General features: G+C 50.5%; 1 protein-coding gene across 2 annotated transcripts in view; it reads left to right on the top strand.

The window, feature by feature from the left end:
• SSBP3 (single stranded DNA binding protein 3) overlaps window positions 1–21,438 on the top strand; it is a 55,421-nt gene that overhangs the window by 22,349 nt on the left and 11,634 nt on the right. For both annotated transcript variants that reach the window (XM_017805603.1, XM_017805602.1), the window contains exon 5: window positions 14,828–14,917. In XM_017805603.1, the coding sequence (XP_017661092.1) occupies window positions 14,828–14,917 (90 nt within the window). The remainder of the gene's footprint in view (window positions 1–14,827; window positions 14,918–21,438) is intronic.

Genomic DNA, 21,438 nt, shown 5'->3' with positions numbered 1-21,438 from the left:
CTCAAAGAAAACAGTGGAAAGACTTTTACTGGTTTGCAGCAACATCTGGCCTTTCTTCAGTGGCCCTGGGGTGGCTTCGGGGCCTGCCTTGGAGAGGAGAAGCTATCCAGGCTGAGGGCCAGCAGCCTCAAGTGATGTCCCCACCATGCTGGGGACAGAACTCCTACGTAGGCCACTATGTGGAATCCTCTTTTCTTGTCCTTTACCTGGTCCAGTGTGGTGAGACTGAATCCCAGTGTGGTGAGACTGCATCCCAGTGCGGTGGAACTGCATCACAGCGTGGTGCCTTTTGATAGACAGTGGCACACCTCTTTGCCAGTGCTAACAGAGGGCTGGTATTAATTAAAAAGTGGAAAAAAAGTAAACTTTCGGCATATGTGTTGGGGAGCTGCTTTCAGGTTTCCACCCATGAGTGGTTCCTGCAACCTGGGACTGCTGGAACAAGCAGGATGAGAGGAAATGGCCTCAGGTTGCATCAGGGAAGGTTTAGATTTGATATTAGGAAAAATTTCTCTACTGAAAGGGTTGTCAAGCATTGGAACAGGCTTCCCCGGGCAGTGATGGATTCACCATCCCTGGAGGGATTTAAAAGTCGTGTAGATGTGGCCCTTAGAGACATGGTTTAGCGGTGGGCTTGACAGTGCTGGGGGAGTGGTTGGACTCGATGTTCTTAAAGGTCTTTTCCAGCATAAATGATTCTATGATTCCCTCTCGTCAGCAACTTCCTCCGGAGATCACAATTGTATAGATGACCCCCGAGTCACCTACGGCCACGTCAGCAGCACTGCCTTCCCCAGCCAAAATCTCAAGGCTACTTAACCAACTGAAACCTCTCAGAAGCTGCCTTGATATGAATATTGATCTCCATATTTAACTCTGCTTTGCCCAGTTGATAACTGCCCAGGCTGGTTTTGTGGAGGATGAGCAGCCTGCAGGACCACAGCTGGATGTTGGAGCAGGGTTTGGTGTGAGACACTAGAAAACCTCAGTGCTGAAGAGCTTGTTCTAGCGCAGTAGTTTAGATTGTATGTTAAGACTTGCTTATTATTTCTGCTAGTTATGTCTCTAATGAGGTGAGACATGCCATATGTTGTCCATAGGGAGGGAGCGCTGCAGGTGGGGCCGGGGCCGGCCCAGTGGATAGATGCTACATGGAAGAACCTCAAACTGCCTCAAACTCAGACTTGGTGAGATGAAATGCCAGCTGATCCAGCCATGCCATGAGCATTGGTGCCATGTCATGTCTCAGAGCCATCTGCCCACTGGCGGCACCTGCTTGCTCTTCATCCACTTTCGTGTTCTCCAGCTCCCATCAGTTTCCTATCATTCCTTCTTCTCTTCTCTTACCCACAGTATTTTTTTGCTTCGAAAGAGAGTGATTTTGGTGCTGAGTCCAACCACGCAGCTCCTTTGCCTGCTCATAGGAGAAGCAGCTCTGGCCCCAATCTAAGCAGCCCAGGCTGGCTGCTCCAAGCAGGAGTTTGAAACTAAACCATAGCATGGTAAAGAAATATTTATTGGTGAGTCCTGAACTTAATTTGAACAGGGCTCTGCTGTTTAAACAATTGTTGGAGCCATAAACCAGAAGCCCTTAATTATGGCTAATTATTTTCTGCGAGGAATCTATATGCAAGCTCATCAGCATGAGGGCTTCTTTGAAATGCACCAGTTGCGTGTTCAGGCATCATCCAGCCTGAACGTCCCTAATAAAATCAGAGGCAGAAGTGTTGCCTCTGGCCTGGCTGCTGGACCAGGCAGGAGCCTGTCTGCTGCTGCCTGCAGTTTCCTTAAACCTGAGGGTCGGGGCAGGGTGCAGGAGCCTGGAGGCTCCCTAGGCAGGCGGCTGGAGACCTGAGGGCAGGCAAGAGCAAGACAGGAGCTGTTTAGGGCATGGACTTTAAACTCTCTGGCATTTGGGGTTTGTTTAAAAACCAGCTAGGTAAATATTTGTGAAGCGGTTGGGATCCGGCTGCGGGGTCAGGCGGTGTGTGCAGCCCTGCGGGCGGGTCTCTGGCCTCCCGTGGATCCTCTCTTTCCCACAGCAAGAGGCACGTCTGTCCTCATCCCTGATGAGGAGATGGTGGAGGCAATGCAGGGCACTTGGCATCATTGCTTGGGGCCTTGTTTCACTAGGGTTTAGGGTAAAAACGGGTGCCTAGAAGTCTTTCTCTTGGGATGTACTGGTGTGATGCTTCAGTGGGACGTATTTTTAGGTTGGGTCTCCTGGCAAACCTGTGCATCCTGGGAATGTCCCTTCTGTGCCACCCAGGCCACTTTGGGGGCTTAAAAGAGCCTGGGGGTTTTGGCGGTGGCTTTCTCTGATGAACCTGGAGCTCCTACCCTGTGCATCCCTGCAGGATGGAGGCTGTTGGGGGGATCCTGCTGGGGACCCACAGTACGTGCTAGGGCAGATAGGACCTGTGCTTGCTAACACCGTTGGCTCAGGAGGATGGCACAGCAAGGCTGGTGTGGCAGGGATGAGAAGGGTGGCAGGGCAGGAGGATGGCAGGGCAAGGGTGGCACATCAAGGATGGCAGAGTGGGAGGGTGGTACGACAAGGATGGCATGACAAGGATGGCACAGGCAAGAACAGCAGGGCAGGAGGATGGCATGACAAGGATGGCAGGGTGGGAGGATGTCACAGCAAGGATGGCAGGGCAGGATAGCAGGGCACGGTGCGGTGCCGGGGGAGCGCAGGGGGAGCGGTCCAGGCTGCCTGTACACAGCAGCTGTCAGCGCTGCTGCCTTCGCCCGCCCAGCCCCAGCCTCTTCCTCATGGCACAGATGGTTTTAACACTTTCCTGGGCCTTTTTTTCTATAATTAACTCTTGTTTGCAAGTGGGAAGACACTTCTTTCCTTTTGGCAGAGCCATCAAACTCTCCTCGGCGGTGTGCTTTTTTAAAGCCATCGTGTCTCTATCCCCCAACTGCAGTCTGTTGTTTTTACCAGGCTCTTTTAAGGCACTGGGCTGCCCCCCCTTTCTTCCCCCCCTTGCTCTTGCCTGGAGGTAAAATCCGCAGGGATTGCAGGCGGAGGAGGCCCCAGCCAGCTCCGGGAGGGGAGTTAGCGAATCCGGCCAAGGCGATACAAAAGCCGGTGCCCGTGGAGGGGGGAAGATGGAGGGGCCCCTTCCCTGCACCAGGAGCCTTTGAACCCCCCTGCTCCCAGCTTTGTGCAGCTTAGCAGGGTGCTGCCTGCACAAAGGCCCCTCGTCCCTCGTGTCATTTCCATGCTGCAGCTGGAAAGAGTTTTCCCGGGAGAGGCCATTGCCCACCAAAATTCTGATGGGTGCTGGGGGCTGCTGCAATGAGTGCCCTGTCCCAGGATAAGGGGAAGGGGAAACCCCTAAGATCATCAGAGCTTCACCGGTACTCAGGAACCTGCAGGGTGCCTGAGGAGGGGTGGGCAGTCGGAGAATCTTCTCTCTAGCCTGTACCAAGACATAAAAAACTTAACTGGAGTGCCATGGGCCATCCTCTGCCTTTTGAGGAGCTCAGGATCTGCCTGCCGCTCCCTGTGGGGTTTGGAGGTTTTCTGTTCCCGGGGCCTTCAGAACCAGGAGGTTGTGGGGTGGAATTCTCAGCTTTGGGGTCCAGGGAGGGTCCACATCAGAGATGGGGCCACAACCTGGTGCCCATGGAGAGGAGGGTGCTGTGGGGGCCATGCTACCGGTGTCGACCTGCTGGCGTGTGCCTGGACTTTGCATCCGGGTGTTGCAAGAGCAGTTCTGACCTGGGGAGTGAAGGAGCTGTTCAGTCACGAGTGTGAAAAAACAAAGAGAAAAAGCCCATCAGAAAGTTTCCATCAGCAGTCCATGGCCATGACCACCATGCCTGTGCTCCCTCCACTCCTTGGCCTGGTCCATCCCTTGAACTCCACTTACTGGCTCTGTAACTGGGTTTTTCCCAACGCTGCCAGTCTAAACAAGACCTTGCAGTGATGCTCAGCGCTCTCACTGTGCTCCCTCCCCCTCTCTACTGTCTGAAAGCCTGGGGCTCTTTTTATTTTTTTTCCTTGCTCTCCAGACTTTAAGTTTTCCTGCCTCATGTACCAGTTTATTGCTGGGTCAGGGGGTAGGGGTTTGCACGCTGGTTTTATAGGGTTTCTCCAGAGCCAGCTTCAAAAAGCATCCAGTTCATAAATGGGGGGTTTGAATTAACCACCGTGTTTTGACAGGGAGAGGTGCTCTTAGAAGAGAAATAATTAACGTTTTGTAAGCTTTAAGAGTAATGAGGCTTGGAGTTGCATCTACCCAAACCGCTCTGTGCAAAAAACAGTGACTATTTTAAAACCTGTATTTTTACCAGGAATTCTCCCCTAGCCCAATGTGCAGCTTGTCAGTTGTGCAACCCCAGAGGGACTTTTCCACAGGGAAGTCCTGCAGCTCAGCTGTGCCTGGACTGCTGCTGCCAGCAATGGCAAAGCAATGCAGAGAGCTGGCATTAGGTAAATAAAATATGGGGCCACTTTGGAGCAGTGTTTCCAAGCCCTGGGTAAGGGCAGACAAGAGAAAGCAGGGCGTGAGGCAAGCTGGTATGGTGAATTCCCTCTCATCCCATGGATGTGCACCTCTTCTCCTCCAGAACACGCTAAAATGGTTAAAATGCCCTGGAAATTAAACTCTTCCCATTCACCCTCCCCCTCCCAAGAAATCCCATCCTACCAGGGAAGATCTGCTCCCCCTCCAAGTTAGCTTAGCCCCTGGCTTTTTTGATTGTGGAGAAAGCCACCAGTTCTTGGGAACAACACTGAATTACACGCTGGCTTACGTCAGATTTACTCTTTGCAAATGCCTCAAGAAATTATCAGACCTGGAAAACAGTCTTTTTGGGGGGCAGCACCCACAAATAACTGCAATAAACTGTACTGTTAAAAAGAGTAGGGGAACACCAGACATGGGACTGTGCTTGCATGGGTTTAGGGTATTTTAATGTGAATTTTCATTAGAAACTCTGTGTATGCAGTGGTTGTAGGATCTCTCCGGCATCTGGAGCAGGGGGATTGCACCCTTTCCCCACCCATACACCACTTTTGAGGTCCAAAGCATTGCTCCCAGGGGCATATAGGGTGGGAGGGGGCAGCCTGGGAGCAGATTTGGGATGTGAGGGCTCCATATGGCTGGAAGGGATTAGCCTGGAGGATTAGATGAGTGGAGAGGAGGGGAAAGTTGCTGCAATCCCCCCTCCCCAAAAATCCTCATCTCTGATCCTTGGCAGATGCACACGGATGATTTCTGGGGATGATTAGCACTGCTTTGGTTTTGTCTGTGCCCCTGGAGTCACGACTCGGTCTTGGTGCTGCTGGGGTAAAGCAGTGGCCACAGCCTGGGCTGGGATCCTGTGCTGGCAGGTCATGAGGAGAGCTGGGATTTTCCTCCTGCCACTGCCTCACACCCACATGTTGCACCTTCCCTTGAGCTTGATGCATTTCAAGCCCAAGCTGTTTGCTCAAGCTTTCAGCTTGCCTGGAAAGAGTATCAGTGGTGCTCAGTCCACGCTGCTTGGACAACCCCACTCACCAGGGATGGGTGAGCCTGGGATACAGCACTTGAGAGGCTGCATGTGTTGTGACCTCATCGGTGGCCATCCAGTGCTTGGGGAGAGTTGGCATACTGATGCAGGGGTGCAGGATGCTCTACAGCTCCACGGCAGAACACTGCATGGATGCCAGGATGCAGGATGCTTTGTGGCTCCTTTCCTGGGCAGGATGTCCATGGAAAGAGCTGCATGGAGGGCAGAATACTTTGACCATTTTTGAAACATTGCCCTGGAAATGGCAGGAGTCATGCTGTGGCATGATGGCTGTTCTACATCATCACTCAGTCACAAAACCCAGCCTTCTTGGGATTGGGGTTTGCCAGCAGCTTTCCTCATGGTGCCATGGTGTTGCTGTCCCAACAATGGCTCATTGAGGACTGGGTTGGCCCTTGGAGCACAGCTAAAACCTCATGGAGGATGTTAAGTCCATGCTGGCTTCTTGGGATGAGTCAAGGGTGCAGAAACATGGTGGGTTAGTCATGGCAATGCTCCCAGGAGGATGGGTCCTTTAGGATGAGTCCTATAGGAAGGGTGCTGTTGGGGTGATGGGGAGAACAAAAGCCCATCGCTGTCATTGCTGCCAAATACAACAGCCCTCAAATTCACAGTAAGTCCATTCATCCCAGTTAATTTAGGGCTCTGACAGGCTGCCCTGTGTCTGGCCACAGCAGTGCCGGCTGCTCCTGTGCAAAGTCCACCACCTTCCTCCCCATCCACCTCTCCAGGGTTTATAGGGCGTGCTGGACTTTGTACCCGTGCAGCAACTCACAGCCCTTAGTTAAGTCACCTGCCATCTCCTCCTCGATTTAAAGCATTTTCAACCCTCCAACAGCATATTTTCATGTAAGATGCTGTGCAGAGAAGGTGCTACAAAGCATCATCAAATATCAACAGAGCCACTTTTGTTAGAAATGATGATTTCTTTTTTGTTAACCTGCAGCTTTGTTAGAGAAGGGGATTTTTTTATTCTTTTTTTTTTTTTTTTAAAAAAAAGCTCGTTGTGGAAAAAACTTCACTCTTCACAGATCAGCAGGCAAATCCATCAGGGGCCGCTGCGAGCGGGGCTGGATGCTTGGCCGCCTCCGTAGGTACACAAAACCCGTTTGAACGCCTGCAAAAGGTTACGGCGGCGCTTAAAAAGCGCTTAAAAAGCACCGCCGTAACCTTTCGCAGGCGTTCAGATGGGCTTTGTGTTATTACACGAAGATGGTGGCCATCAGCATCTTGTCAGGGACGGGCAGATGGTGTTCACCTGCTCCGGACCAACTTCTTTTGCCCTTTGCCTTTGGTGTCGGGGAATAATACCAGGGCAGCTGCTCGCAGTAAAATAGGCTTAAGCAAATGGGATATTTTGGCATTCAAGTGCATGACAAGAATGGGAGTATTTGCATTAATTCTCTCCTCTCTTTCCCCGCGGCGGGAGAGGATGGAGAAAACCGTGATGTTTTCCCGTGGGGTAAATCTGGGGCCTGGTCTTCTCTGCCTGGGTTGGGGGTGGGAAGTGCTGGAAGCTGTGCTGGAGTGTCAGTGCTTCATCTCACAGCATCCCACTACCCAAACAATGGAAATGGATGTTTTTTCAGGGATGTCTCAGTTTTTCCTGCTGCACTGCAAAGGCAGGTGCCGGGAAAGGGAGTCTCATCCCCTTCCCTGGATCCGGATGAGGGTTAGGTATCAGACATCACTGACTCTCCATGCAAACTGGCAGCTTATTTTGTATTACTTTTGATTGCAAAGAGCAACCAATGAGATCAACTGGCTGAAACACAAGGTGGCAAAAATTTAAAAATATATTTGTAATCTGTGCCCATCTTTAATAGGGAAATCTCTGCTGGACATTGTATGCCTCTGAGGTGTTTAGCCAATGGTATTGGTAATATCCTCATTAGTTGTCAGTTAATCCTTTGGACAAGTTAGAACTAGTTTTCTTCAAATGCACGTGGTGTGGTGTTTTTCTAAAGTCACAGGTTATTATTATTATTATTTTTCCTTTTTAACTTAGATTGCCAATTTAAATCTAGCTTTTCTTACAACCCCTTCCAAAATTTGCTTGGCAGTTTCAATCTGGAAGAAGGCAGAAGGCAGAGGAGTGGTGATTTGTGCAGGCACTGGGAAACAGAAGTCTGGCTGCCAATGCCAGCAGCCTCCCTTTGCACCTCATCACCAAATTATTACTACTTTTTTGAGAGAGAAGCAGTATTTTTCCTTAATCTGATCTTTTCAAAGGCTGGTAACAGAGTCATGCAACTCCACATAGTCACAGCTCAACAGCAGCAGCGTGGAGCAAGGGACATCACTGGGAGTAAAGTCCCGTGTAATTTAACCATCACAGCTTTGCGGAAAACTCCAGCAAACTTCTCCTGGCAGCTTTGTGTGCTGGGGCCATTTCCATATGGGTTTTAAAAATAATAATACTTTTTAAAAAATCTGAAATTAATCCGTAAGCTTTGTATAAAGTTTCTGTAGGTACATCAGAAGCAGGTGGAACCACCAAGTGTCCGGTGTAGGAGGAAATCCAGGTTGTCAGTGCAAGGAGCTGCACCACAGCAGTGCCCGGGTGGCCCTCAGCAGAGCCGAGCATCCTGCACTGATAGATGAGCAGTAGATTAATAGTCCTAAGCAATTGCATTATCTAATGAAAATTTTATATAATTATTTTATATAACTTTTTTGGCAGGTAGACCCTGAAATGGTTGGTATTGATTGCTGGAAAAGAGCCTGGCCTGTCTGTTGCTGGAATTATTAGGGGGGAATTGATAGTAATTAATACCTGTGTATTTACAGCATTTTCCAGGCTGCTAATTGCACAGGATCCATTTAAGCTGTTTGGTAGTGGGGAGGGTTCACACATTGGTTTTAAGGTGTAGGCTGGACGTGGGTCTTGTGCTGAGGAAGTTGCTGGCAGTGGGAAAGCCGGGACCCTCGGTTTCACCTTTGCTCCAAGCTAGGGACAGGGAGGACTCCAGGCTGCCCACAGCAAAACATCTCTAAATACCAGGGATGGGTGCATCCATCCACCCAACACACTGCGGGAAGCATTGGAGTGCTCTCCTCTGCAAAGCCCTTCCTAAGTCGGGGGAAGCACTTCCAGCAAGCCCAGCTTAACTTCCCACAAGTCTCCCTTTGTAAACCTTTCATACACACGTGCGTGCAAAACGGAGCCTAATTGCATTTAGTCTGTTTTACACCTCCCGTCCTTATCCCCCCGCTCTCCGCCCCCCCTTTAATTCGGTCGCTGTGAAATTTTTGCAGCCCTGCCAAGTTATTTCCTTGGGATATATTTAGAGAAAGCCAGCTCAGCAGAGCGCGCTGGGTGTTTGTGGAAGGATGTTTGTAAATGTTAGCAGGAACGCTGGCGGGCTGGCGGAGCAGATGTCCGCGAGATGCTACCAAGAGCCTTATTTACAAACTTGTAAATGACTGAAGGGGTTTCCTTCCCGGGGATAAGGGGGACGCCGACTTAAGAGATTAAAATCCTATTGTTTCGTGGCCGGAGCTGCTGTCTCAGATTATCCTTTACAAGGAGGGGAGGAGAAAAAAAAAAAAAACCAACAGCAAAAAACTCTGTATTAGCTTGAAACACTATTCAACTGTTGTGCCCTTTTTTATGGTTTTTTTTTTAAAGCTCAACGAGAATGCAGGGCTGGGGGTTGTTTCTTTCTGCATAAAGAAGGGGGAAAAGTGACCGAGCGTGGCTGTTCCTGGCCAGGGTGTACGCTGGAGCTTTGTGTGCCGGGCAGCTCGCAGGTGATGTATTTAAAATAAGCACAAAAAGCTTGTGCTGTCGTAGAAGTATAATTAAGCTGAACTTGTATGCACAGCATGTTGTCCCACAGGAGCACAGTGATGGCGTTTGAGTGGTGTGGTGATACTGTTACGAGCCCATTTAATCTGGGTTTTTTTATATCTCGCCAATACACAAAGCTTCATCCCAGTCTCCTTTTACCTTCTCTTACCCTAAAGTAAACCAAAACTGGTTTGTTTTGTCTCCTGGAGCATCCAACCAAGTGGCTTCCACTGGAAGAAGCAGGATGGACTTCAGTGTATCCCATGTGGGGAGCACAGCGTGCCCCAGAAACACCCTGAGCCCACCTGAGAGGCTCTGCGGGCACTGTGGTTTTGAAGTAGGTGCCCAGTAGATGCCTGCTGCCGGCATGTGGGCTGGTGATCACACTCACAGAATCTGCAGTGGGCTGTTGTTATATTTATTTGATGCATGTTGATGCAACACAGATGCTGGCACCAACCCACAGAGGGGACTGATGTGGGAGAGGATCTGAGGGCTTGGTCCCGAGGAAGCGGTCAGCGTGTCGTCCTCCCCGGCGTTAATCGGGTTACTGTGAGGTGTGGGAGGGTTCTATTATTAAATTTAAAACCTGGCTATATAAGATGAAGGCAGCTTTAATGAGATGAAAAGGCTTAACTGGAGTCCAATTAAATTCCGTATTACCTGTTTACGCAGCCTGCTTAAGTCCTGACCTGCACGCTGATTTCTTCTTTAGGCTCCAAAGCCTGTGCTCTAGGCAAAAAAATAAAATCAAAGGAGACAGATAGGTACCAGATCACCAGCATGTCCTGAGCATCCCCGTGTACTCCTACCAGAGGCAGCTGCCCTCAAGTCTTGTGCGGCTCCCGCAGTGGCTGCATGGTGAGATGCAGCCAAAATCCTCCAGTCCACTCTTTTGGAGAGGAGAGCTAGGGAAAACAGCTGGAGGCCAAAAAGCTCCAGCCATCCTTAGCTCAGTTTTAGGCCTGTGCTGTGAAGATATTTTTGCTCTCCCCATCTCACTGCCGGGATAATGGAGACTGGGGCTGGCTGAGCAGCCAATGCTAGTGGTGCTTCCCACAAAAGGAGGATCCTCATTGCTACCTGCCAGCTCCTTGTACCGCTGTTGGGAGGTTATTTTTATTAAAAATAAGTGTTTGGTGAAAGCCAACCGTGGGATGCTGGGGTGAGCTGCACAGCTGCCCATGTGAACTGGAGTTGGTCACCTGGAGTGTGTGATGGGGACACCGGCTTGTGTTTAATGGCAGAGTTACTACTGTCAGTGAGAACCTGGTTTTCACAGATGATTAATAGAAACTATTGCTCATGTTGGTGAAGTGTGGCAGGTTTGGGTGCAGTGCAGGAGGGGTGCAGTGCTTTAGCCCACCATCATGGTGCTTTTCAAGGTCCGGCAATGGGGATGACGAGGAGGAGTCCCTTGCAGCATCCCAAGGGCTGCTGTTTGGACGGCATATCTGGAAAGCTCCTCAGCTTCCCAAGCCCTCTCTTGTTGGGTGCTGCCTTTTATTACATGGGTACCCTGGGGCTGGGAGCAGCAACATTCTGGCGGTGACAGCGATTTCAACCCACCTGCTCTGGTTTCTAAATTCAGCCCCCACAACCCTCTCGGGGCCTCGGCAGTGCCTCCCAGCTCCTCTTGGGCCGAGCGTGCCGCAGGGCGGGGGGCAGGAAACGGCTCGCCGCACCCTGCTCGCAGCAAACCCTCACGCCCAGCAAAGACCTAAACCCTGCATTAAAGAAAGTAAATAAATAAAAGCACCAGCCCACAGATCCTCCCAGGGCTGTGGGGCAGCAGAGGTGAGTTATGTTCCTGGCTCAGCTGGCCTGGGAAAGCAAATTTGGGTGACACCAAAATGCTGTCAGGGATGCACCAAGGGCTAGGGAGCTGCTCTGTGCAGCCAGTGCCTCTTCCCTGCTGCTCTTCAACACAATTAATACAGCAGGATAACCTGGTTTCTCCTTAAGGATTAGGTTAAGAAAACAAGATGGTTTTAATAGCCCTTTGGCATCCTGCGTATATTGTAGCTGAAGAACCTACCCAGCTTTGCAGCACAGCCGAACAGCACATCTTTTCCTTTTTTCCCCATTTTTTCCCCCATAACCTGATGCCAGTGGTCCTGCGTGAGCAGGCTCCTATCGATGAATTCAAGTGCCCAGCTCCTGGCTGTGCTGTTTTGTCCGATTTCCATTGCCTCCTGACCTCCATCCTTCTTTATTTGCAAAGCTATACTCGCAGGCAGCGGTAATAAATCAATTAATGACTCTGATGAATCGTTTAATGGCTGACAAAATAACACTACAGTCAACAGCTTGGATCTCTACAGCAGTACCAGAAGACGCTGGTTGACTCAGGGTAGGGAGACGAAACAGAGACTGTTAGCTCAATTAGTGCAATTAGTGTGCGATTTAAAGGCTTACACGGCATCTGCTGGCGTACCGAGCCGGTGTGTTAACTGAGAGCTTTGGTTTGGAAGCGAAATGTGGTGATACAGATTGTCATCATTCCGCTGGCTTCCACCAAAAAAGAGGAAAAATACCAACGTATGTGGCAGAAGAAAAGAAAACCCCATATGTATGTTTGTGTATATAGCTATGCATGCATGTCCTGGGAATGCATATATATTTATTTCTAACATGGAAAAGATTTCCCATCTAATAAAAGGCAAACGAGCTGGCATGCCAGCAGTGCCAGAGCTTTCCTGGCTCATTTCTGGCAGTGGTTTCCATGTATTTTGGTGGAAGGAAATTTGGGGCATCTCATGCAAATGGGGACTCTTCATGTGGCTGGATGCGCTTTCAGTTCAGCACCAGCTTGGATGTTGTGGCACAGCAGTTCCATGCCTGTCTCCTGCTGGCTTCCACAGCATCTCCACCTTGTCTGTACCTCCTGTACAGGGACCTACTGGGTTTTAGATATTCACCTGAGGAAAGAGGCTTGGAAGGCAAACTGCAACCACAAGTCCCTAATAAGAGTTTCTGAGCCAAAATGGTGAAAATAAACCATGTGGGAGGAGCTGTGTGGCTAAAAAAGTCCTGGAAATGGGTGCTGGAAAGCCCTTGGGTTTCTGTGCTCACCCTTAAGGTTTGGGAAGTTCGTTCCTACTATCTTTTTTCCCTTTTTTCTTTCTGGCATACCCCAAAGGTTTTATAGCACTGCTGCAGCTGTGGCTGTGCTCCCATCGCTTCATGGGGCTAAAGGTGCCTCGGTGTTTACCTTAGCGGCGGTGATGGGGAGGGGAATAAAAAAAAGAAATATAATGTCACTTCGCAGCCTTGTAAATCATTCATCAAGGGCTGACCAATTTGGCTCCCATCCTACAATATGCTCAGGGCACTTGCGGGTTTTTAATTACCAAGTTCTGCCAAGCGCCACATGTGCGAGGAACTTTAAATCCCCGTTTACGCCGCAAAGGCATAGGTGAGGTTTCAGGGTGTTTGACGCGGAAAATACTCTGTGGTTTTGTGGAAAAATGGGCATTCGCTTCAAGATTTTCTTTGGCTGCTCTGCCCTCCTCCCTCTGCTCCCTGTTGCAGAGGGGAGGAGGAGGGCAGCGTCCTTTCTCCCTGGATCCCCAAATCCATGTCCCTCCTCACTCCCCACTACTTTGGGATCCATTTTGCTTTGGGAGATTCCCCCAGCAAAGGATTATGGTGTACTGGAAATCTCTTGAAACCATAAAATATCACCTTGGCAGCTTTATTGCAGCGCTCGCCGCCTTGGGAGAGAAGTGTTTTGCGTGATAGAGGGTTTAATAAAGGAAATTCCAAATGGGCTCACTGCAGTTTGGGGCTCGGTCTTATATATTTTTGCATTAAGAACCGTCATCTGCTTTGCAGAGAAACTGCAATATGTTCATGGCCTTGGATTAAGATTTGGTTTTACTTTTATAGCTGACCCACTTGGGGGGATGGAGGGAGGGGGAGAAGTGGGTTCACTCCCTCTCCCATCTATTTTTGCTGCCGTCTGATGTATAAAAAGAGCCTGGAACGGGCAGGCTTATTTTTCCTGCCAGGACTTTTTTTTATTAACTGTAAAAACACTCAGATCTGGCCTTTGCTGCTGATGGGAGGAAGGCTGCTCAGGATGCCTTGTTCAGGGGCACGGGGAGGGTGTGGTATGGGTTGTGCCTTGGGGTGCAGGGCCCCGTAATGATACAGGTTATTTCATGAAGGGGAGCTCTTAGACCTTCCACTTACAGCTCTCAGATGCTGGGGTGGGAAAAGCAGCTGCTTATCCAGCCTGGTCCTGGTCTTTATCCCTCATCCTGCTGAAAAGCGTGACGGAGGGGGCACAAGGGATGCCCCAGGAAGGCACAAGGCAGTGGTTAGTCTGATGCTCTCCTGCCTCTGCAAGGCTTTCTGGTCTGGAATAGTGAGATTCCCAACCAACCCGCCTTGGCAATCCTTAGTACTTAGTAATAATCCTTAGTTTTCCAGGCTGCCCAAGTCCTGACAGCCTGGCTTCCCCCCTTTGCTCACATCTTGTGGTTGTCACTGCATCGGATGTGGTCAGAAGCTGGGACTGGCTCAGCTGCTGTCAGGACCCAGGGTTTGTTGGGTAAAACCAAACCTGAGCAGGCTGTGCCCCAGCTGTTCATGGGATTTCCTCAGTGGAAAATTTTCTCACCGTGGTTTTAGGTGGGTACATCCATCATAAAAATTCATGGAGGGAGGAGTTCAGTGATCCAAATACAATTAACGTCACTGAGGCACCTTTGTAGCTGACCTGGGAACAGGGGGGTCACTTGGAGTGCACAGGCGCAGGTACTGCTCCTAACCCTGCAGGGATGTGTCACCAGCAGTGGCTTTTAGGGAAGGATCTTTTTCTTATATTTTCCTTCAGGGTAGGAGTCTCCCATCACACTGATGCTCTCCCAGAGCCACAAGGAGGTAAATACAAAGAGGGATCCTGAGTAGGAGCAAGCAAGATGTCTGGGTAACCCATGTCTGCCCTTGTCCCTCTTTTTTGGGGCTGGAGCCACTCTGGTGGCTCATCCTGGGGAGGCACGAGGGGGAACGTGACCTCACAGGTCGAGTGCGATGAATTTGGAAATGCGTAATAAAACCTTGGCATGTTGGTGAGGTCAGGGAAACATCATTTTTGGAGGACAGGACTGAATCAGCAAGCGGGAGGGGGGAGGTAAAAGAAGCATTTAAAAAGCCTTAGAATAGCTTCTGTCTGAAATGACATGTTGGATGAGGTTCTTTGGTGAATTAACAAGGCTCAGTGCTTGGGTAAATGAATAAACAAACCCCAGAATTATCCCCAGGTTTTGTGTGGCCATCTCCTTCATGGGTGTCTCAAAGGCTGGTGCCCCTCCAACTGTGAGCATCCTCAACTGGTTCCTCCACAGGGGAAAGATGCTCAGGAAGCATGGAGCGATGCTCAGGGCTCCGGAGGGACCAGGTGGATTGACCCACGATGTGGCAGGAGAGGGGTTTTCTTTTAATGTGTTTTTGCCACAACTCTGACCGTGTTTGTCCTGGTTTTGTTCCCCACAGAGCGCAGCTGCCGCCCCAAGTCCTGTGCTTGGAAACATTCCCCCGAACGACGGGATGCCCGGGGGCCCCATCCCGCCCGGTTTCTTCCAGGTAGGCTGCCGCTCCTCCTGGTGCTCGGCTCCACACCGCGCACGTGTTCGCTTACGCTCTGGGTGTCAGCGCTGTCATGCCTGTGTTTTTTTTTCCAAGGGGATGCTGGGGAAGCAGCATGCCTGCATAGCTGACCTGTCTAGGAAGAACTTGTGTTCCTGCTGTCCTTCCAGTTTGCTTTCTATCTTTTGTGGCCTTAAAGCAAATTTCTTTCTTGCTCGAAGAGGTTACTGTGTATTTACAACCAGTAAATACTTCAGAGCTTTTTTCCCAAAGCTGCTTGGTTTGTGTTTGGGTTGGGATTGTATTTGTTCTTCAGTCTTAACAGACGTGCGTAATTGAAAACATTCTGGATTTTGATTCCTGAAACTTTTTCCCCCTCCTCTGGTTAACCACTTGATTTTTTCCAAATGCAATCACTGAAAGCATTAACAAACCCTGGCTGTGGCTGCAAGCGGGATCAGGCTCCAGCCAAATCCCCGAATGCCGTGGAGGTACCTTGTAAGCAAATACCCAGCAAAGTCCCCAAAGTCCCCTCAATCCCTCCTTATCCCATGCCGAGCACTGATGGAGGAGGGGGTAATGTATGTTTGGAGCAATGCTAACTGAAAGGATATCAACAAACACACAGAAAAGGAGTTCTCAAAACTTGAACCTTGGAGGTTTTCTCTGGGATCTCTTTGCACGCTGCACCAGTTTGCAGTGACACAGGCTTTCAGTGCTTTACAATCTTCCTTCTTGAGGACAAAACACTTGTTCGTGTAAAAAATGGGATAAGAGTTGAAAGGAGTATTTGTTTTGGCAAGCTGGGGTTTTTATAATGTGGGCTTGCTTCTCGGGCAGTAGACAGGCAGGCTCAATAAGGAGCTTGTGATTTATTGTGGCGATATCTGAGCCCAATATCGGCGATTGCACTCATGTGGAAAGGGGGAAGAAGGGCCCTGTCTTTTTTTTTTTTTTTTTTTTGAAGAGAGAGAGAGAGAGAGATCCTATTTCCTGAACATGCTTCTGACAAAGTAAGAATATCCGATATTGATCGGGAACCCTAAAACAGGCGAATCTTGTAGCAGCGCTCGGCGGCGCAGGGTGAAGCCAACAGCGGAGATGGTATCTCGCAGGTCATAGCTGCTGCCAGCAATCCGAGTGCCAAGCTGCTGCTTCCAACAAATGTGTCTCCAAACGTCCTGATCTCGCCCCACAGTGAAGCTGACTGTCCTTTGGGGCTTCTGCTTCACACTGAGATGCGAGGGCTGCAAAACTGGCATGAAGTTAGGGCAAGGCATCAACAGTATGGGTTGGATTTCCCAGAGCGGGAAAGGTGAGGAAGAGGAGTCACATTTCTCCAGACTTGCTGCTCATGCTCCCGTCTTGACTCTTTCCATTGACAGCCTCCAAGCTGTCCCCCCACTTTCCTTTCTGCCCTCCCGTAGCACTTTTGCACTGAGGATCTGATTCAGAAGCAAACAACCTGTCCTAGCTCCCTGCCTCCCATGCAGCTGGCCCAGGAGCCACTGGGGAGGCGAGACTCAAAAGCAGGGGTGGATCCTGAAAACCCAGGAAATGTAATAACACTGGTACAGGTGTCGTGTGGGGGATGCTGCCCATCCCCAGCACTGCCGGAGGGAAGAGAGAACGGGTGCTGGTGCATATGGCTCACATGTGACATCTCAAGAGCCTGCCTTTCCTGAAAGCCCTCCAACATCTGGTTTCTCCTCCCAGCCCTGGGGATGGAAGGGAGAAGAAAAATCCCACCTTTTAACATAGTCTGAACATCGCCTCCATGAAAGCCTGATTTATTGCGGGTGCTGGAGCTCATTCCAGCTTCAGGAGATGCTGGAGAGCAGCGCTTGCAGACATGGGCTGGAGGCTCGATGGCAAGCAGGTCGCAGCTTGGGGGTAATTTCCTATCTGGAGATTATAGTGCTGAAATTTAGAGGGCAAAACCAAAAAGGTCACAGAAGATGCAAAGGACTTCTCCCCACCCGTTGGTGTGCCAGCCCTGGGAGTGAATGAGGTTCCTGGTGGTACCACCTTAGCCGGTGCTGTCCTCATGCCAGGAGACTGCTGGAGCGTGCTCAGGGGCTTTCAGCACCTTGCTCTTCTGTGCCAGGGACCTGCAAGGGATATTCCTGAGAGTAGCAGGCATGAGCAGATAGTTTTTGAGGGGGTTTAGAGGGCCTGATCCTGTCCTGGCATGGTAGGATGTGACACGGGGAGCTGAGAAGGGAGTCTCCAGCAAAGCTCAGGTTGTAGAAATCCTCAGGTTGCACTAACCACCCTGGGAATACATGAACCCCCCCCAACCTTGCACATTTGGAGGTCTTTGGCAAAGAGAAAAAATTATATATACTGTTCCTGGGACTTAACAGCCTAAAAACCCATGGGAGTGAGCTTGGAGGAGAAGCAAGGAAGGAGAGAAGCAAGGAGGACTCCAGGCTGCAGTGCCCATCCACAGCCACTGTCTTGCAGTGAGAGTCCCTTCCCCATGCTGGGGCTCAGCAGTGACCATCAGGCCAGGGGCCAAGGGAAGTGCAGCCTCCAGAGTCTCCCAAAACCTTCCTGAAATGATGGGAAAGGAGGGGCCCATGGCACTCTTGGGTTGCTGGGGCAATTTTGGTGCCAGCCAGCAGCATAGCATCAGGCTGCACTCCGGACAAAAGGTGGCTGGGTTGATGACCAGCGTGGGTAGATGCTTTTATTACAACCTCTCTCTTTGTCCCGTTTAGATGAGCAAACAAACCCTCTGCTCATCCTCCTAAAGGTCATCAGAGGTGTTCCTGCTTTGTTTTGAAAGCTGGATTGATGCCGGGGTGCAGATCCCTCAAAGGAGGGGCAGGGAGGTGTCAGGGAAATGTAGGAAGAAAAATTAGAAATTGAAATCCGTTAATACCACACCTTTATAACACTTAATAAATGGAGGGGGCCCAGTCAGCAGCCCCCCCCCAGCCATGCCTGCTCTCCCCAGCGCAGTCCCCGCGCCGCCCCGTACCCTGCGCGCTGATGAAATGGAAAGTTGACCATAAATCAATGTCGGCGGCTGCGTTAGCTATGCATCAGCGGCTCGGCGCCGAGATGCACCAAAACAAAGCACCGGCTGCTCCGTGTTCCCACACTGCCCCCTAATGCAGACAGACCTCGGGAGCTGGGGAGGACGGGGGGCTACAGAGCCCAGGGGGCTCCCCCCACATCTGCTCCCTGCCTCTCCTCCCTCTGTCCTGGAGCATGTCTCTTTGGGTGAGGTCGCCCATGGAGGTGAGGATGGTGAAGCCAGGGACAATAGGAAGAGATCCATGTTGTCCTGCTCCCTCCTTGGATGTGCCACCATTTTCTCCCTGCCTGGCTGTCCTGTCCCACCCTCAGTGGGATTTGCCAGTGCTCCATGGATGCTGCTGGCGATGGTCAGCCAGTTCCGTCGAGGTGGCACGAGAGCCACAAAACCAGGCTGCCCTTCCCAAAATCGTGGGGCAGAAGTCAGTATCAACCTACACCAGTCAGGATTTGAAGGAAGGTGGCTTACAAGCTGGAGGAAAGGAAAAGCAAGCATCAGAGAAAGTTTTTTTTCTGGAAGTTTAGTAGGATGCCCGAGGCTTTTGTACCAAGCGTCTGGAGCATATGGTGGGATTTGCAGTCAACTTTCTCTCGGGTGCTCCAGCCAGATGGAGGTGACTGTTCTTGGCTCCGGCTGACACGGGTTTGTTTCCTGAAGAGCTTGTGTTAAACATATTCCTTAAAACCAGGCTTCTGCAGTTGGGAGCCCCAGCTGCAGGCGAGGCAGAGCTCCTGCCCACGGCTGCCTTTCGCTGTCTGCGGGGGAACTTGGCCCGCCTTGCCTTGCTTTGCCTTGCCTTGCTTTGCCTTGTCTAGCCTTGCCTTGCCTTGCCTTGCCTTGCCTTGATTTGCCTTGCCTTGCCTTGCTTTACCTCGCCTCGCCTTGCCTTGCCTTGCCTTGCCCTCTCTCAGGAAGGTCCTCACCCAGCACCACGTGCTGGAAGGCGACCGTGGTCTTCCTCTTTGGAGACACCTGGAGCATCTCTCCTAAAGGCTCCTTCAGAGATACCTTATTTTTTTCTTGACAACTTGCAAAACATCTCTCTCCTTCAGTAGAAATAAAGCTCCTCTCCAATAAACCCAGGCATGGTTTTAATTAATATCCATCTAATTTATTTTAGTATTTTCTAACATCAAAAACGGCAGGCAGGGGCAGGTATGCCTCCCTGTTCCTAACTTGAAACCATCTCATGGTAGTGATGCTATGCCTTCTCGTACCATCCTGCCTTGTTCTGCCACCCCCAGAGGTGCTCGAAAATGTTTCTAAATAGCAAAACTCCCCCATTAGCTGAAAGTATGTAGCCCATAAAACATGATCCATTTGTGGTGAATTACACTGGAAACATAAATTGACACACGCAGAGCTATGATCGCTCGTGCCATTTTCCATCTTTAATATTTTACAAGAAGTTTGAGGAGTTGAGCTCATGAAAGACAGAGTGGAAATAATCTGATCGCCTGGAAACTCCCTGTAGGAAGCAGCTGCAGCAGCGAACTTCAGCCATCCAAAGGGCCAGGTTGGGATTCTGAAGTCCCTGGAGTATAGAGGGGAGAAAAAAATGAAGCAAAGGGGAGGTTGAGGCACCAACAGCTGTTGGAAACAGTTTCCTCTAATGCCATTTTAGCTGTTTGGGGTTGGTTGTTGGGTTTTTTTTGAGGTGGCTACAGGAAGGTGAAGAATAACCCCCAGTGCAAGTTGTCCAGTTCAAAGGGGGGGAAAAAGGGAAAACTTGAGAGATGATGGGGTTTCTCTGGTTGGAAAGAGTGCTGGTTTAGAGATGAGAGTGAGGTAACTGCAGAGCAGGTCTTGCTCACCCAGCATGGCATGTCACATGGAGCTGTGCCGCAGGGATGCAACTCTGGGGCATCTGGGATGTGGAGGAAGCAGGACAGTGTGAGTTCAGCCTCCTCTTTTAACAGCAGTAGTTAATAACTGCTAAATACACGTTTTTTAAGAAAAAAGGGTTGTTCTGTTGGTTGGAGCCCACATGTCATCTCTGCTAAACACTTGTCTCAACTGCCATGATCCATCGGGATCATCTGCTGCTTCCTCTGCAGCCAGGCAATCCCGTGCGAAAGAGCAACTGATCCAGCAGGCGTTCCGGGCTGAACACGGGTCCCAGCCTTGAAACATCTGCAAGTATTTATGGAGATAACACTATCCAGAGGGTCTGCATTTCTGATGGAGCAGAGCAGCCGTGCCGAGGGGGCCGCAGCAGTTGCAGCCCGGAGTGAGCGCTTGGGATGCTGCTGCTTGTTGCTGTTTGGAAAAAGCGAGAAAAGAAAGAAAAAGGAAAAAAGCTGCTTTCAGCTCCTCCCTGCATGCCAAAATGTTTGCACAATCTGGGTTTCTGCAGCCACCTTATCCAGAAGTCTCCACTGGGAATGGTACCACATGGGATAATGCAAGGGTGAAGATGCTGCAGCGCTGAGCCTGGAGCATCCCAGGGAGCAGCCTTGGCATTGGGGCAGGACCGCGCTCCAGAGGATGCATTCAGCAGCACAAACAACTGATGCTCTCCGGATCCAGTTGCCACAGGGGATTTTTCTCTGGTGGAAACGCTACCATGTCTCATAGATGCTTTTTCTCCAATAACCAGATACTGTTCGCGCTGAAGCTCAAAATGCAGACCCAAAGCACCACCTCTTGGGCCCAGTCAGGGTGTGCGTTGGTGGCCGTGTACCCCACACATGTGATACCTGTTCACTCCACACCCTCACACACTGGGAGGTACGAGAGGGAGGACATCAGGGATTTAATAACTGGAGGATGGGGTATGGGTGCCTGTGCAGTCAGTACCTGGACATCAATGACCCCCTCCTTGCAGCAAAGGCAGGCATTGCAGCATTGACTCTTGCATTGATGTGGCTCAAGGATTGACGGGTCTTTTCCAACCCTGGTTTTTACCTTCTACGTGGTTTCATCACTCATTTACCTTCTGATCTTCCTACCCCAAATGCTGCAGCTGAGGTGTGTAGGAAGGGCTTTGGGGGTGGCCAGAGCTCACTGGGGGATGTTGTCCTCCACCTACAGGTGGTGGGAGGTGGCTGCTGCCCCTGCTGCACTTTGCATTTAGCCACCTCAGAAGCAAAACTAAGTCAACTTTCATGCCTGGAGAGGACTTCTGCTAAAGGAGGTTGATGCCACAGTTAGACCACAGAGGTTTGTCTTCTCTCTGCGGGACGTGGATGGAGAAGGCAGGAAGAGGGTTGTCCTGAAGTGCTGTGACCTCATCCAGATGAGGTTGGCCAGGCACTAAGGGCAGGGGTTGGTTCCTTTTGGCTCCTGGAGAATAAATGGTGGTGTAAGTGGCGGGATTTCAGAGTCTGGAGCAAAGAGGCTGGCAGGAGGCTGTTGGTTTAAATCCGCTTGGCTCCATCTCGCTGCCAAACCGTTCAAATAAAAAATTAAAAAAAAAAAAAAAAAGAAGAAGAAGAAAAAAACCCACCCTCTTACTTTATTTACATTGCAC

This window comes from Lepidothrix coronata, unplaced genomic scaffold, assembly GCF_001604755.1.
Source record: "Lepidothrix coronata isolate B3197 unplaced genomic scaffold, Lepidothrix_coronata-1.0 Scaffold12, whole genome shotgun sequence".
Lineage (NCBI taxonomy): Eukaryota > Metazoa > Chordata > Aves > Passeriformes > Pipridae > Lepidothrix > Lepidothrix coronata.
This window is presented reverse-complemented; position numbering and strand designations above follow the sequence as displayed.